The sequence below is a fragment of the Schistocerca serialis genome, chromosome 5, assembly GCF_023864345.2.
Source record: "Schistocerca serialis cubense isolate TAMUIC-IGC-003099 chromosome 5, iqSchSeri2.2, whole genome shotgun sequence".
In the NCBI taxonomy this organism is placed as follows: Eukaryota; Metazoa; Arthropoda; class Insecta; order Orthoptera; family Acrididae; genus Schistocerca; species Schistocerca serialis.
The window spans coordinates 86,834,559-86,852,631 of NC_064642.1; the positions used below are offsets into that span (position 1 = coordinate 86,834,559).

An 18,073-nucleotide genomic window follows, 5' to 3' on the forward strand; every position below is an offset into this window, starting at 1 on the left:
ACAATCAAAGAAAGGACCTGTTCATACATTCATTACAATCACTGAAATACATAAGGTACCCGTGCAGAATGGGATAAATGTGCCAACAGTTTTGGCGACTGTCTGCCAGATAAGAGGATATGAAAGTTTGAACAGAACTAAAAATCTGCATGTGCAGTGCAGGAAATTCATATGTGGTCCATTTGCTGGAAGTGTTCAGTATGCGTGTGCAGAGTGTTTCGACAAAGATAGTGACTGACTATAAAGATGTCGGATTAAAAAAAAAAAAAATTTCTTACTATTGCTACAGAAATTCGTTTCCATTTTTCTTTATTTTTCATATTAAATATATGTTTACGACCTGGTTGGGGCTTTGACTGAGTACAACTCATGAAGATAAAAGATTTTAATGTGTAATTATATGTTTATTTGAAATTGTAGGTTTAGTTTGAATTGATTTTGTATTAACAATGTATTCTTTACTTTATTGTGAAAAGGAAACACACACACACACAACTGCAGCAGTCTCAGGCAACTGAAGCCACACTTAGTTGCCCGAAACTGCAGTCATGGGTGAGAGTTGCGTTTGCATGAGCGTTGTGACAGTTTTTGCTGTGCTATCTGCAACTCGGCATCCCCGCTATATGGTGAGTAGCAACTTTCCTTTTCATGGTATTGTTACATTCCATACGGGATTTTCAATTTTTTTATATTCTTTACTTTGATTTTTTTATTTAATTAAATATACTTCCTAGAGAAACTTTTAAGCTTAACACATTTGTATGGTAAGCATAATGCACTACTGACCTATAAGAAGTAAAACTGAAAACAAAGAAGACAAAGTTCAGAAAACCTCAAAACGAGGCAATGCTGGTCCTCCTAGTGTTAAAGATGTCACCCATTTCCTAGATGTTTCAAATCCATACCTGTCCCCCTCCCATCACACACCTTGCTTGTCACTATTGATGCCACATTCCTCTATACCAACAGCCTCCACGTAAATGTTCTGTCTGCTGCTGAACATTTCGTCAGTCAGCACCCACCTGATTCAAAACCTATGACATCCTTCCTGATCACCTCCATCAACTTTATACTTAACAACTACTTCATCTTCGAGTGGCAGACATAAAAACAGATCAGGGGTATGGCCATGGGAACTAGGATGTCTAGTTCCAATGCCAACCTTTCCATGGGTCACTTTTAGGGAGCTACAGTCCATGATTGGTTTACATACGTTGATGACATCTTTGGAATATGGACTCTTGGTGACGCTTACCTGTTAAAATTCCTGAAATCTCTAAATACATTCTCCCATTTAAACTTCACATGGTCCTATTCCGAATCCCCACCACTTTCCTTGATGTTGATCACATCCTCACTAAAGGATAGCTACACACTTCTGACCACATTAAACATACTAACAAACAACAGTACTTACATTTTGACAGTTGCATCCTTTCCATGTCAGACGTTCCCTCTCATGCAGCCTTGGCATTTAGGCAAATGTATTTGTTCAGATGCAGACTCTTTACAGCAATACACTGCTATTTTCACCCCAGCCTTCACTGGCAGTAATTATCCCACCGGCCTAGTTCAGAAGATTTCCTGGCTTGTCACATTCACTCCTGGCACTGCTGATCCCTCCAAAAATAACTTAAGAGCACGCTATGTGTCAATCAGTATTATCCTGGTCTTTAATGTATTATTAGCTACTTGGACAAGACCATGACTTCCTAAAATCAAACCCTGAATTACGTCCATTCTGTCTGTCCTTTTTCCCTTTACACCTAGAACAGCTTTTTCTCGCTCTCCCATCTCCACAATATCCTTGTCAAACCCCATGCTGCTCCTGCACCAACCTACCTACTCTATGGCTCCCATTCCTGTGACCGTCCCCACTGCAAGATTTGCCCTAACCACCACCCTCCTACAACCACCTGTAACTGGCAAAACACACAATATCAAAGGGAGAGCCACCTGTGAAATTATAAGTTGTATACTGGCTGTTATGTAAACACTATTCAGCCTTTGACGTGACTACCACCAAGTTATCAGTTAGGATATAGGCAGAGCAAGCTACCAGCAACAATCAATATCCTGTTGCAGAGCATGCTTTACAATGTGACAGTCGTGACCTCAATGCCTGTTTCACCACATGCGCCATCTGGATTCTTCCCCCGGACAGAAGTTTCTCAGAACACAGCAGGTGGGAACTACTGCTACATGTCCTTTGTTCTGGCGTTAATTTACATTAATTTCTTCCATGTCAGCATTTATTCACAGTAACTACTTCTTTCTGGACTCCATTTTAGTTTCCTACACCTTTCATTTTCTGACCGGTCTATTTTTCTCCATCCCCTCCCATTTCTATTACATACAATGCACTTAGCTTCTCATTCTTATTAATTCATGCACGATGTTTCAGCTGTAATCTCTGTCTCATATTACGCTGTCTTCCACATTTAATCGCTCAGGTTTCCAAATATCATCTGTTGCAGTCCCCACCAATCAAGTCTTTCCTTCTCATCCCGTCCGATTAGTCTCCCCCGACACAGGGTTCTGGCAAACTTTTACAAACACTAGCCCATTTCTTTAACCTCTCCAGTCCTTTTCATTCTCCCCACTTCCTTCCCTTCAGCCCTTCTGCCAGAAGGAGCCACTGGATTCAAAAGCTTGCACACTTAAAACTTTTGTTTAGATGCATTTTTTAATTGAATCAACTACATTATATTGCCAAAAACTGATTATTTTGTTTATATATAAAAACAAAGATGAGGTGACTTACCGAACGAAAGCGCTGGCAGGTCGATACACACACAAACAAACACAAACATACACACAAAATTCATACGCACATATATGTGCGTGTGTGCGAGTGTATACCTGTCCTTTTTTCCCCCCTAAGGTAAGTCTTTCCGCTCCCGGGATTGGAATGACTCCTTACCCTCTCCCTTAAAACCCACTTCCTTTCGTCTTCCCGTCTCCTTCCCTCTTTCCTGATGAGGCAACAGTTTGTTGCGAAAGCTTGAATTTTGTGTGTATGTTTGTGTTTGTTTGTGTGTCTATCGACCTGCCAGCGCTTTCGTTCGGTAAGTCACCTCATCTTTGTTTTTATATAGAATTTTTCCCACGTGGAATGTTTCCTTCTATTATATTGATTATTTTGTTTGTTATATATATTGTTGCGGCCACATGTAGTAAGCGTTGCTTCATGCAGTGAATGGCAAAACAGAGGTACGCTGGTGACTGAGGTGTTGTGAAGTAGGCAGGCACAGACAGCCTTGCTGACAGCAGCAGTCTACAAACAGACTGACGCAAGGACACACACAGACTGAGCGCCGAGTGAAGCCTGGAGAGTGCAGAGTAAGAGGAAGTGAGGCCACCACGCTAAGTTACGCTGCAATATACTGCGGGAGTAATAACAAAAGCTACCACCAAGAGTAAAAAACGTCCTCCTGCTGGATATAAATAGTGGAGCGCAGGCAGCAACAGACAGAAGCCATTAGGAAGCAGCTCGGATCTGAGGACGGACGTGGTCCATGTCCGAATATTCTATCTTTGTAGGTGACTATTCTGGAAGTCTGTTCCAGTTCGCAGGAGTCATCCGTTCGACGCCAGATGTCAACTTCAGTTCTGGAGGTCGGCCCGAGTTCGGTCGGCACCATGGCTGACTAACTACAGCGAGAACTTCCAGCAGGACCGGCCGCAGCGCGGTCCTGGTCACAAGCGACGGCGGGGACTGACGCCCAGACTTCACGGCAACCCAGGCCCACGCCGCGTGGTCCGTTCATGACAGGACCTCGCGGACATCGCGACTGACTACTTCCCAGCCACCGGTGCAGTAGGCGCCAGCAGTTGACCTCACGGCGATGCGGTTCCGTGGGCATGCCGTACTGGGGCGCCGAGTTCATCTCAACCACAGGCCATCCTGGCTTCAGCGGAGCACTGGTGGCCTGAGGCTCCCGAGTGCGATCAGCAGCGCGCATTGTGCACATTGTTGTAGAATCTACACAGCAGCAGCCAGGCGGAGGGATCCGCAGGGCTGGGCAGCGACAACGAGGGAGAAATTGTAAAGAAAGTTCGATAAATAATTGTAAAACTCCACGCCATCTCAGTCTTTGGCGCAGCCACTGTGTCTGCTGCTAACATGTGGTGCAGAAGTCATAACAATATTTTATTTCTGTAATTTCAAAACAACAAAATTTATGGTGAGTAAGCACTGATATAAATCTGTTTCCTTTAGTAGCACCAGCTACTTTTTTAATCCTTTTGAATGGCTTGAAAACATCTATGGTGTGTAGATGGGAGGAAGCTTCAAAACTTGCTTCATGAACTATGAAGTGACAAACATTTGGAGTAACTAGTTCCATCTTAACAATATTAATAGTTTAAGTTACACTTGGCAGTATACTATTGGTAGCTTGCTTGCAATAAAAAGAATTGCGATTAAAATCGAGTATGGTGACACAATCCAACTTCGGTGTTTATTATAACAAGTATCTTTTTAAACAAATAAGCTGCTCTCCACAACCACATTGCAAATGTGTTTCTGTTTATGTTAATAGGTTTAAGCAAGGATACTACATTGGTTTCTTGTCATATCTTCAGCAGGAACCAACAGAATGTTTTCTGATGTGGTAAAGCACAAGATTAACCTGAAATGAAATTTTCCACAAATATGCCATTCACATACGCTCAGATTCTTTCATTGACTTACATACATCTTAGCAAAAATATGAGACTGCAGGTGGGAAATGAGATGATGAACATGATACTGAGGGAAGTTTGCCAGGGACAATTCGTTTATTGCAGTTATTCTTTGTTGCAGTAGAAAACTTATTAATTTATGGGAGAACAAGTTGCTAGAACTTACAAACTGTTTTTAATATAGCAAGTTAAGTCTGACAGCATGTAAGTAATTTAGAAGTAAAGGAGGCCACTTAGCAAACAGCAGAAGCATTGTCATCGACAGGTGCACATGAAAGACTTCACTAGCAGTGTGGCACCCCTCCACTTGGTTACAGTAGGTTGAGTGCTATCTGGCAGGTGGGCATGAACAGGCGCGAGTTGCATGGGCACGGGGTAGTGAGTGCACTATTCACATCTCTGTCTGGGCAATCCAGATGTGTCTTGCATGCTGGGCGGGGCTGGGTATGCTCTCATCATATTATCACTATGAATGGATTCTATGCTGCACCCTGCTGGTATTCTTCATTCATACTAACGAGATTCTCATGAATATTATGCCAATGGATTATTTATAGTTCTGTCCCAATAGACAGTTGCTCAGCACAGCAGCTTTGTGTTTTGAAAGTCAAAGTTGTGATCTTCCTTGATACTATGCTCTGCTAAGACTTCTCCGTGTGTCCTATTATTACCCGTTTGTATTTGTAGTTCGGTATCAGTCGTGCCATTTCACTCATTGGCTAAATTTCATTATCAGAACATTTAACCAGTTCTATTTCTTGTCTTAACCAGTTGTCTTTGATCATGTTCAACTGCAATCAAAATTTAACCAGCTGCACTTTGGTGCTTGGTTTGACTGTACGGACCTTCAAAGAATATCTATACAAAAACTAAATTCTGCCAATTATGCACTTCACATATTATTCAATGCCGAAAGGACATGCTCTTATTATTACGTTTAAAGCTGGCTCCATTAATAACTTCAACGTTGTATTTATGTTTCTCCTTTTGTTTTAATAATAACTGAATAAGAAAAGTTATAAACAAGATTTAAAAATTTCAACAAAGTATATTGCTGGAAATACAATCCTTACAGAACAGTTAGTGAAATTTTGACTAGTTCCACATTCATTGACTGACAGGCTTAAAACAACTGTAAGTTTTTCAAAAAATTCATTATCCAAGTTCAGCTATCTTTCCACAGAATTGCATGCATAGAGTTACAGCTAAATTATATACATTATTACTTTTCATAACAAATATGATGATTGACTGATATACTCATTTATATCAATACAACAACAGCTTGACGTAACTCACTCTTGTGACAATAAGAGTTTAAAATGTTCCTTGATTTGTAGCATTTAAGTAACACTAATAAAAAAATAATTTCTCAATGAATCTTAATCTATATTTTAAAATAATAAATGTTAAAATGACTTATTAAAAATTATAGCACTGAGACTCGAGAAATAGTCTTTCACTGATGCGGAGAATAATATTGTGTAAACAGATTTACTGAAGGCCCATTCAATACACTGTGAAATGCTTAAGGTTCACTTTTTAAAAAACATACAGTTTTTGCCTGATGTTACAAAATATCTACACTTCACTGGCAGCACAAAATGTGTTGAGTATGTGTAATATTTCAATGCAAAATTGTAGTATACAATATTTACAGAAGCGAAGTAATACCTTACATATAAATGTTTCTTGAAAAAATATTAGACTGTAAATACTTTTACAATGGCATTAAATGTCCAGCTGCCACATTGTTTCTTATCTACAATCCAGGCATAAGGAAAATACTTCACATCTAAAAAATCTGCAGACTGGTACATTAACGTGAAAAAAAAATCACAATAAAAGGTTAACACAATAAGTTCACAAGCAACAAAAAGCCACAGTGTGTGTGTATAAAATAATGGATAAGTGTATAAGCTTCTTTCGTAAGTCCCATCACAAAGTTAAAATAAATTAACTTACATCACATAGCTGCCTACCTGTAAAATAGGTAGTAACATATCACTATTCTGAGGTTCTGAAATTGGTATGTTAACAACATAGTCTCCCTTTCCTTATAAAAATGAACTAATTAAATAACACTGAGCTAGGGTCTTCATTATCCATTTGTTTTAGATGCCTCAGTACATCCTTCTTTGTGATGACACCAAGCAACCGTCTGCAGGGAGATAGAGAGGAAGAGAAAAACCAATAGTTAGTACTAATAAACAAAGTCATCATATGTAATATTCAAACCCAATTACAAAACACTGAAGATACGTATAAAGAATGTGTTGCTGGCACTATAAAATATTGAACATAGTTTTTGCACTTATAGATCAGTTTATTTTTAATCCAAATTGTCTTCTTTGGAAGCACTATGGGGATGTGTGTGTTTAGAGGCAATGTGAGACAGTGAATCTGTTCAGAATGAGTGTGAAACGTTCCACTCCCTTCCAATTTGATAAGATTCTCTTTATGATGTTTATGGTCTGCTCTGCTGCAGATTTTTTACACTGGTAACATACGCACATTTCTAGTGTTAAAATTTCCTGTGTGCTGAATACTGAGCAAAGGTCTTTGGAATGAATGGTTCTGCAATTCCTCTACCTGTAATTCAGTTGCAACATGTATCTTAAATTTTAACAGGGTTTGTCAATTGTAATCATATCTTTTACACATGATAACATGTGTGTGTGTGTGTGTGTGTGTGTGTGTGTGTGTGTGTGTGTGTGTGTGTGTGTGTGTGTGTTTTCAGGTTTTATGAACTACTTCCTGCAGATTTTTCACTTTTTTACTTTGAGTGCTGTCACTAACATGTCAAATAGAGGTACCTTTTGGTCAACAGGGTGCACTGAATGTAGAAACTAAAACTGACAATCTGGGTGTACAACAATTTTATTTCCAGTTAAAGATAACAGTTATGACTTTACCCATTGTGTGTGACAAGCGTCTGTCTCAATCCGAGTTTGCGGAACATGTCAACAACAGTCTCCATCGGAGTCTGATCCGTAATGGTGATTGGTGCCATATCAAGTATCTTCTTCAGCTTCAATGGTGGAGGCCCCGTTGTCTGGACTGGAGTCTGACTTGTAAACAGTACAAGAGACTGAGCACAAATGCCTTCTTGAGTTCTTTTAGCATTTGCTGCACAAAGAGAACAAATAAATGAGGCACAATGCTCTAATTTCTGGAAGTATGAAACAGTTGAACACAAAAAGACGTAGACTTACAAATGGCAAGGTTAAGATCCCTCCTTAGCACAAATCCTACCAAGTACTGCGATTCTCTTGATACGACTACAGGGAAACCATTGTGTTCTGTTTCTCTGAGAAGACTTTCAACATCTTCTACAGTCATAGAATCCTGAGTTAAGACACTCAGTGTTTCATTTCGCCTGGAAAATAAAGCATTAATGGAATGACCACATCAACAGATGACAAACAACATTGTAAGGTCACTTTAAGTATGTCTGGCATACCAAAGTTCACTGTATTTATTAAGAAACGTCAATTTTTATCAATTATTTCAAATTCAGTATCAAATATTTCTTATGCTGTGCTTCTCACTTTGGTTGCATTACATCTGCCGCTAATGATGTGTGTGCAAATTCTTCTTTGCTGTCCAGAAATGGGTAGCCGTTTAGCTCTATGTGGGCATCGTATATGCCCTGCCGGCCTAATGCATCACCAACCCACTTGCTGGCCATAGCAGCTGCCATAAGAGGTACAATGTAGCGTACTCCACCAGTCAGTTCAAACATTATTACCACAAGAGATACTGGAAAGAAGCAAAATCACAGGAGTGAGTACATATAAACAGAGTTTGGAAGAAAAATGAGATTGCACCACTAGAAAAAAAAACAAAAAATTTTTTATAGTAAATTTTATTTGTGCCATTAACAGTACTACCAATTCACTATTAATCAGTTTTGTATTGGGGCAAATATTAGAAAATACATGTGCAGTTTTTAGGGAGCATATTTAATCACTTTTATACTTCCTATCATGTGTGATGAAACACCTTTTCTTTGTACCATTTTATTGAAAATTTAGTTCTTTTTTAATGTGGCACATTTTGATACAATGGAAATTTTCAATCTGATATGGGTCTCTAGTAGTTTTTAAAGCAAATGTAGCATTATTGGGCAGAGATTTCAGTTCCCAGTGAATAATTCATTTCTCCTCAGTTATTTCACTGGACGACAACAAAGGTTTCACTTATGAAATTAACTAAAATCTGCAATTTTTGTCCAGTTAAACATAAGAGGAAAAAATTATTACAACAAGGTACTCTCTTTTGCATTTCACCTCAGTAAATCATTTCTAAAGTTATATACTGATCTCTTATTGCAGAAATACACCACGTCTGTCTACACACAATTAGTCATTAAATACCCAAGTTTATACAGTCTTTTTAAGTTTTCATGTCAATACTTTTTTGATGAGGTTATTAACTACATTCTAGCAACTATGCTTCTCACCTGTCATTCGTGTCACTCCGCCTAAAACAGCAGCTGCTCCCACCATGGCATAGAGCCCAGGAGTAATGCAATCATCTCCTGTGGAACATTCTCCACTGAACATCCACACATGTGGATAATGATACGCTAACTGTTCCACACCAACACCTACTATCCTGCCCATAATTGCTCCAAGACACAAGCTGGGAATGAACAAACCGCATGGAGCTTTGAAGCCAAATGTGAAGATTGTTGCAATCAGCTTGAAGATCAAAGCCAGCACTAGCAGCCATATTGCTTTGTAGACACCTGGTCCTGCAGCTGCCTTTTCAATGGCTGAAGTAACATCAGTGAAATTGCGGTTGTAATCACTGCAAGAAAGCAAGGAACAGGGCAATTATGCTGTTACAATTTTTTGTGGAAGCAATGTCTATAAGGAGTCTAAATTACTTACTCCAAAACATATCAATTCATAGGATTCCATGATCTGTGCCATTTTGGGTAAAATAATTTTGGGTAAAATAATTTTGGGTAAAATAATTTTGGGTAAAATAATTTTGGGTGTTTAACCACATCATTGTAAACTACTAAAACGACTACATTTCTGACTATTGACCAACTTTCTGCAGTCCTCTTCAGGCCATTTCACTGCTGTATGCTGGGGAATTTCTTTCTTTACATACTGTCATTTTCGGTTTGCCGGTGTCTACACATCCTATATCTGAGATGTCACTGGACAGTTTGAACGGGCCGTTATAGAATTTTGGCTGTACAGTAAGCTAATGCCTGTGCTACCTTGGTGGCTGATTGGTATGAGGTGGCATACTAGCTGTCTGTTGCCTGATCCACATTCTGGTAAGTGACTGTTAGGCAAACTCTCATTGGTGATTGGAAGGCAACAGTAAATCAGCAGCTTAATTATTTCAGTAGCCTCCCTTATTTTCCATTGTGCATCTACAGCTGCCAAGCAAGCACCCGAGTTTCTTGAAAATTGATAGGAAGGCCAAATTTCTGGTGTTGTTCTGCTACAACTGATTATTGAAATAATTAAACACCCTAACAATTTTAACAGTGAGGATGGCCACAAGTTACCTACATTCTGGCTGCCAGCAGTTCCCTGTTCGTGTTGTTGGTGCATTAAATTATTTCAATAGTCAGGTGCAGCAGAACACCACCAGAAATGTGGCTGAACTATAAATTTTCAAGAATCTTGCACACTTTCTCGGAAGCTGTGGATGCCGCAAAGGAAAACTATACAGGCAATTGAGATAATTAAGCTGCCAATTTGCTATTTCCTTCCAATCACCAATGACAGAGTGCCTACCAATCAGTTACCAGAGTGGCACAGGCAACCAGCACCTGATACACTACCCTCTACCACTCATATACTAGAGTCACCTTCCAATCAGCTGCCAGAGAAGCACACACAACAGCGTACCATACACCCACCCCTTCACAACCACCTCTTTTTATTGTCCAACGACATCTCAGATATATATCATTGGTAACCATCAGATAACCAAAACTGACAGTATATAAAGGAAGACACCAAGGTACAATGGTGACCCGCTCTGAAGAAGTCCACAGGAAGTGTGTCAGAACATTTGCAATTTACTGGTTTTAGCAGTTTACAATGACAAGGCTCAATTGCTATTTTATCCAAAATAGCAATTTATAGTTTCTAACTATGCTCAGTGATGTATCTTTAACTCCTATTAATTGACAGTAATCTCTTGTCTGCTGCCAATGTTTAGAAGAGAAAGAGAGTCAAGTGCATGACAGTAAGTAGGACTTCACTTTAAATGTGTTTGTCTTTTCCGATCAGCTATTCATATGCTATACAAGTTTTAATGTTACATGTGTATAAGTAAAATGGAATAAGTATACTTAATAATGCTGGCTAATAAACAAACATTCTTGACATTTAAGACCTTAAAGCAGCAGAGAGAAAAAGTATGTATAATGGACACTGGAGCAGGAAAATGGACACTTGACAGTTTTTATTGAAACAACTCCCTCCTGCATACCCTGGATTCTGACGTGACACGGTCACTTTTTCTCTTCCTCTTTTCATCCCTCCCCACCCCTTACTACACTGAAAGAAACTGTTTTGCCAAATGTTTGAGATGTACAGTTAGATGTTCCCACAGGCCACACCAACATTTTCCTTCTGTTTACGAAAGGAACTTCTGCATCTTTCATTCAACATAAAGAATATCAAAGTAATTACAAATACAAATGTAACTTACAAGAAGTTTACACTAATTAAAAAGTGTACTTAATGCTCAAATATTTTATTAATCATTATGTCAGCTAAGAAAATTCACAATGTCTGAAAAAATGTACCATGCAATCCAAAGCAAAGGAAAAAATTAACAGAAGAAGAAATAATAATAATAATAATAATAATAATAATAATAGTAATAATAATTACCACAAGTTGTCAGAATTTGAAACACCACACTGGCTGAACAGCAAATAAATTAACTGACTTGTATTCATGCGTGTATATGGGTTAGGGTACGCAATAACTGCTGTGATCACTGCAACAACCAGTACCTCAGTAACAGGATATTGACCCAACTTTGAAACTTTGCGATAGCGGCACCAATATAGATTCGCTTTTATGAATATTGTAGCTATTACACCCTGTAACAAGAAATATCAGTGTAAGTTTTACAGATAATTACAAGACACATTAAAAATTTTAATAAATTTGAAAGAACCAGTGGGCATTACAACAGCAAAAATAAATTTTCAATTTTTTCACTTGCTACCAGTGGTTCTTGAATTACTATTTGAAGGAAAGTTCACAGACTCCAATCTTAGGTGGTTTGAAGCTAGTTTTTACCAGTGGCCCAATTTGAAAAGAAGAATGTCAGGGCTCATTTATATCCCGAAAAAGGCAACAAAATTACGTAGGCCACTCAATCAGAACATGCATGTCTAAATAAGCCACATACAACAGGGGCCTGCCAAAGGCTGCTTTGCTACAGCAGCCCTACACCCCATGAATGCACAGCATACCTTGAGGTTAGGCTTCCTTACTGGACATTATATATATATATATATATAATAGAGGGAAACATTCCACATAGGAAATATATATCTAAAAACAAAGATGATGTGACTTACCAAATGAAAGTGCTGGCAGGTCGACAGACACAAACAAACACAAACATACACACAAAATTCAAGCTTTCGCAACAAACTGTTGCCTCATCAGGAAAGAGGGAAGGAGAGGGAAAGACGAAAGGAAGTGGGTTTTAAGGGAGAGGGTAAGGAGTCATTCCAATCCCGGGAGCGGAAAGACTTACCTTAGGGGGAAAAAAGGACGGGTATACACTCGCACACACACACATATCCATCCACACATATACAGACACAAGCTGACATATTTAAAGACAAAGAGTTTGGGCAGAGATGTCAGTCGAGGCAGAAGTGCATATATATATATATATATATATATATATATATATATATAGAGAGAGAGAGAGAGAGAGAGAGAGAGAGAGAGAGAGAACAAGTCACTAACATGAACCGAGTATAAAATTGTAAAATCTTTAAATTCATTTTACACTCGTATACATGGCCGTGAGAGGAATGGTCAGTATTCAGGGATACGACAGGAACAATCATTCGATGCCAAACATATGTTCTGAACTGCATATCTGAAAAATATGAGCACTTTTTCATCTTCGCTACTGTGAAACATCTCTTCTACTGAGAAAGTGAGAAAGTACTCAGAGCTCTTAAAGTATGCATTTTAGAGGCCATGTTTACTAGCCTTTTTTGCTTTGAATGACTGTTCCTGTCATCTCCCTGAATACTGACCATTCCTCCTAGCACATCCTGTCTAGTATCCTTCCTTACATTAAACAAAACTTCTCATAATGCTGTCCAAAATCAGCATGTTTACATTCTTTGAGAATATCTGATAAGTCTACAGGTAATTATGATCAAATAGGCAACATCTTTCATTATTTGAAATGCCTCTGTATCAACAATGACAAAAACAACAACAACAACAACAACAAAAGCAAAAACAAGGGCAGACACTCATTAAATAAGTGGTCACAAATGAAAATGACACTTAGATTCTTTGGGTGTTACATCAGAACTGAAGATCACACGCAAGTTATAGTAATTACACGATTGTCACTATCTCTTATACATGACCAAAAGATATTAGTAACTCACTAAAATAGATTTTAATAAATGCGATTATTTATAGGCATATAGATTCTTGAGAGAAGTGTAGTAGAATCAAAACAGTTTTAGAAAACGAGTTTACAGTGTAACTATAAGTAGCTGCCAACAAATTTAGGGTACCAAAATTTAATGTGCACAAGTATTTTAAACAAAAGAACTATGACAAGTCTACTTACTCCTATTATCCCAAGTCCAATAAAAGGAACCAGCTCAAAAAATATCCATGGTTTATTGTACTCCACGAAAAACAGCACAGAGTGCTCATTTCCAAAAGGGTTTATGGAGCGCAGCACAAACGCTGCCACAAGAGCACAGAAGAATGATCTCCACAGTGTCTTGAGTGGAAAGTAGTAACTGACCTGAAGAAGGCAATAATATTAATCTACATATTATATTTATTTTCTCTCGCATATTTGTGAAGTATTTTACTTTTTTATAACTGATCGAATAATGAAATTCTCTTGCAAAAATCCCACCTCTTCTAAACTGAATAGGACCCCTCCAATTGGAGCTCCAAAGGCAACAGACACACCAGCAGCTGCTGCTGCCGACAGTATTTCTCTTTTCTTAGCTTCATTTTTTCCATATTTTGGAAAAAGGTAGGAGAATATATTACCTGTGAAAAAAACAAATACTAATTTAAACCAAGATGCTTCTTAATTTCAGTCATAGCAGATCATTACTTTAAAAAAACTTTTACATCACTAATGGAAGATGTATCCTCACTAAATAAACTATAGGAAACATCCGAAGAAATTATTTATTCCACGTACATACACCACTACCTGAGTGACTTTTGGCCTTCAATGCTTAATTAACAAATCTCTCGAAAGGACATGATGTCTTAAAAAGTGTTTCACCTTACTAAAAGTGCACCAAACTAAAGTAATTTTTAATAATGCCTAGGTGTCAGCACCAGAATTTTTGTAGAACAACTTCCTGTGACTGTTAGAACATTGGAGATCACATATTTCAAGTGGTGTGTGTGTGTGTGGGGGGGGGTTTGCGATTCACACTTTTTCGTCACTTAGCTGAAGAAAGGTTCCTGTTTGTTTGAAGAGCTGTGTGTCAACTCTCAGCACACTTTATCATTAGCTTTAAATCCTATATATGACATTAAATTGACAGTACACAACCATGTCACCACTTTGATTTCAGTGCTATATGCAGAACTTGTTGCATATAATATTTTGCTGTAAATCAAATTTCTTTCCAAACAAAGGTGTATTGTAAAGAATAAAATCAAACACATTACTTTACATGATTTAAAATGCATTAAAAACCAAATCAACTGTAAATAGCCTCATTGAGGCTTTTATGATGAGAAGGTACAAAATATCACAGTTTTAAATGTTTCCTTGCCTACCACAAAGGAACATAAGCGAACATAAACAGTGTAAATAAATATTCTTAATTATGTCAAAACTATCCAAAACTCAGAATAAGGAGACAGGGTAAGTACCGTCCTGTGTGCCTCAAGTACTAGCTTCTCGGACACGGCAAGAGAGACGACAACGCGAAACCTGAGGCATGGCCATCACATCCAACTCACAGTAGCCAAAGGGTTAACCAATATACAACTGTGATGATGGCTTATGCAGCAGAACTCTGCAGCTCGTGGTCTAATGATTAGCATCACTTGCCCTAGATTGTGGGGCCCTGGGTTTGATTCCTGGCCTGGTCAAACAATGTCTTTGCTCAGGGCTGGATATTTTGTGTTGTCACATTCCTTTTGTCTCATATTCACTGAAGTGCAAATTGCTAATTTGGTGTCAAATAGAAATACTTGTGCCAGGCGGCCAAACAATCTCAGATGGCGTCTCCTGACCAATAATACCATATGAACATATCATACACTGGAGTAGAAATGACGACTCTGTATAATTTGATATTTTTAATCACAGAAGGGGAACAGTAGTTCCTCTTAAGCAAGCCATATTCAAACATTGCTTACAGCGTGCCCATTACGAGCTTTACAGCTTTTAAGAAGGTAATGCTATCATCATTTAAAATCTTTCTGTGAATAACACTGTTTCTGAAAGGGGATGGAAGTTTATTTTCCTTTTATCAATTCCAAACCCATAGAGTGGAAGTTCCTACCTTTCATCTGATTATGGATTTCCATTGCCTTTTCCTGTGGATTTTGGGAATAGAGTTTTGATCCATATGAGGAAACATGAAATTCTCGGTGAATTTATTATTTTACACAAAGTGAAGAAACTACAAACTTGTTCATACTCACCTATACAGCAGGCAATATGCACCATAGGACCTTCTTTTCCCAAGCTAAGGCCTGCCGATACAGCAAGCATTATACCTACAGACTTTATTATCAATGTCCACTTTCCTAAGTATCCTCTAATGATAAACCCACTCAGAATTGTTTTTATCTGAAAACAGAAAAAAAGTGTGTGTTAAATTTGAACCATTGCCAGTTGCAGTTCAATTTCTGCCAAACAATGTCAATATATGAAAGATTCCATAATTTATCTGTACAGAATGTTGTTATAATTTGATGGAACACTGGACAGAACAGCTTGTTTTTTCTACTTTTATACACACATACTGTTTGGTATAAAGTGTCCTGGAATCCACGACTGTGTGTTTCAAAGACCCCCAACCATATAATTAGTAACATCTAGAATCTCCTTTTGTCCCTGTTACTCCATTTAATCATGAGGATAGGAATTCTGATCACTGTAGGTGGTTTTTGTTTCCATTCTTCCTTTGCTACGGTTAACACATTTAGCCAGCCTTTCAGGGAAGCTGGTGAGGCATAAAATTAACCAGTGCACCACAGTCATGTCTGTGTAAGTAACAACGTACATTTGCTTTCGTAATCAGCTGGCTTTGGTCAGACCACCTATAAATGTGTCCCCAAGACCAGTGTCCTCAGTAGAACTGCTTGTTATTGTGGACATCTGGTGTCTTAGGTTGCAACATGGTAATATTTCAGGGTACAACATTAAATATTGTGAGACTAGCTCAGATGGTAAGTTAAAAATTTTGAATCACCCTCTTGTTTTGTTTCTACATCTTGACATGCCTTTTACAGTACCAAGGTCAAGAGTTATTTGGATGTTTATTTTTAAATTTTATCTCCATCTATGTCCATACAGAAGTGAATATCTATGAATCTGATTTGGATATGTTCTGTTTCAACAAGCATTTGCATAAAAAAGATACAGCAGAAGTATTCTTTTTGACTGTAGACAAACCACAACCTGTAACTTAAAATTGCTATAAATATAAGCATAAAGTAGGTTTCTCAATCATGAGGAGCATATGCAGATTTGCAAACAAATATACAATATACTTTTTCTTAAATTACTTTGGTTATTTATATTATAAATGAAAGCTGTATAAGGAAGTTCCTAACCAGTAGGAAATTCTCTTTAATTACTGAATTTAGGCCCACTGGCAATTTTACTTCAACAGTTCCTGTGTTCCTGCAAGCAAAATTGAGAAAAAAAACAAAGGTGTAATTTTATCATTTAAGGTCACTATATTTCATTTCTTTTTCTTCGACTCCAGTACTTGTTCACACAATAATTGTAACCCACTGTTTTGATAAGAAGTAAAGGGAAGGAATGAGTTCTGAGTCAATATAAGTTATGCTCAACAAGAGGAAGAATATCAACAATATTACAGAATGATCACATAGACTCATTCATTGGAAAAGCAGGTTTTAGACTTCAGTTTATTGATAGAATACTGGGAAAGTGCAATCAGTCTACAAAGGAGATTGCATAGAAATCACTCATGCTACTGGGTCTAGAATATTGCTCAAATGTGAGAGACCCTTAACAAATAGGATTAAAGGGAGATACTGAATGTACACAGGGAAGGGAAGCACAAACGGTCAAGGCAGGTTTGATCTGTGGGACGTGTCACAGAGATACTGGAGGAACTGAACTGGGAGGCTCTTTAAGATAGACATAAACTACCCTAGAAAGTCTGTTAAGGTTTCAAGAATCAGCTTTAAATGATGACTCTACGAATATACTACAACCCCCTACATATAGCTCACACAGGAAACATGAGGATAAGATTAGAATAATTACGGCATGCACAGGTGCATTCAAACAATCATTCTTCCTGTGCTTCATACGTGAATGGAATTTGAAAAAACCTAGTAACTGGTACAATGGAACATACCCTCTGCCATGCACTGGCAGGCTTTCAAATAAAATCATATTATGATGTGTGGTGTGGCCCTCAACTACGCACCCACAGACTCAGAGTTGAAATATTAAAAGTTTTGGATGTTTTTGTTGTCTAGGGGCTGGGATACGTAGTTGCCGCATTACAGGCCAAATACTGCTGAGTCCACACTATACAATATACACATGAATCGAATGGCTGAAGGTTCCTATCACTCAGCAATTGTGAATTTAGAAGGTAACAAAGATGTTTATAAATGAAAGATTGCAATTAAATAAAATCTGCAGGTACTTTCTTAATGACTTTAAATGATGAGTACAACAGCAGAAGTACTTTTGAGAATGTGGTATATTTCTGCAAAACACTTATTCGTGTCAATGGTCCAGCAATTAAATAAAACACAAGTTGAATAACAGGGAAACAATAGATTCCTACTTCACGTAATCAGTTATGAACAACAACATAGCTCGTGAGATATTCATTTCCAAATGCATACTACGTCTTCACTGCAGAAGCCACAAAAATCTCACAAGTACACAAGTTGGCACTACGAAATGTTTCTATCTC

General features: G+C 38.0%; 1 protein-coding gene across 9 annotated transcripts in view; it reads right to left on the minus strand.

Annotated features, from left to right (window-relative positions):
- Positions 1 to 5,714: 5,714 nt before the first annotated feature.
- Positions 5,715 to 18,073, minus strand: part of LOC126481682 (H(+)/Cl(-) exchange transporter 4) — a 403,512-nt gene continuing 391,153 nt past the window's right edge. For all 9 annotated transcript variants that reach the window (XM_050105618.1, XM_050105619.1, XM_050105625.1 and 6 more), the window contains 9 exons: positions 15,585 to 15,732; positions 13,819 to 13,958; positions 13,519 to 13,701; positions 11,565 to 11,779; positions 9,152 to 9,501; positions 8,238 to 8,448; positions 7,902 to 8,065; positions 7,602 to 7,815; positions 5,715 to 6,847 (listed from right to left, as the gene is read on the minus strand). In XM_050105618.1, the coding sequence (XP_049961575.1) occupies positions 6,757 to 6,847; positions 7,602 to 7,815; positions 7,902 to 8,065; positions 8,238 to 8,448; positions 9,152 to 9,501; positions 11,565 to 11,779; positions 13,519 to 13,701; positions 13,819 to 13,958; positions 15,585 to 15,732 (1,716 nt within the window). In that variant the 3' untranslated portion in view covers positions 5,715 to 6,756. The remainder of the gene's footprint in view (positions 6,848 to 7,601; positions 7,816 to 7,901; positions 8,066 to 8,237; positions 8,449 to 9,151; positions 9,502 to 11,564; positions 11,780 to 13,518; positions 13,702 to 13,818; positions 13,959 to 15,584; positions 15,733 to 18,073) is intronic.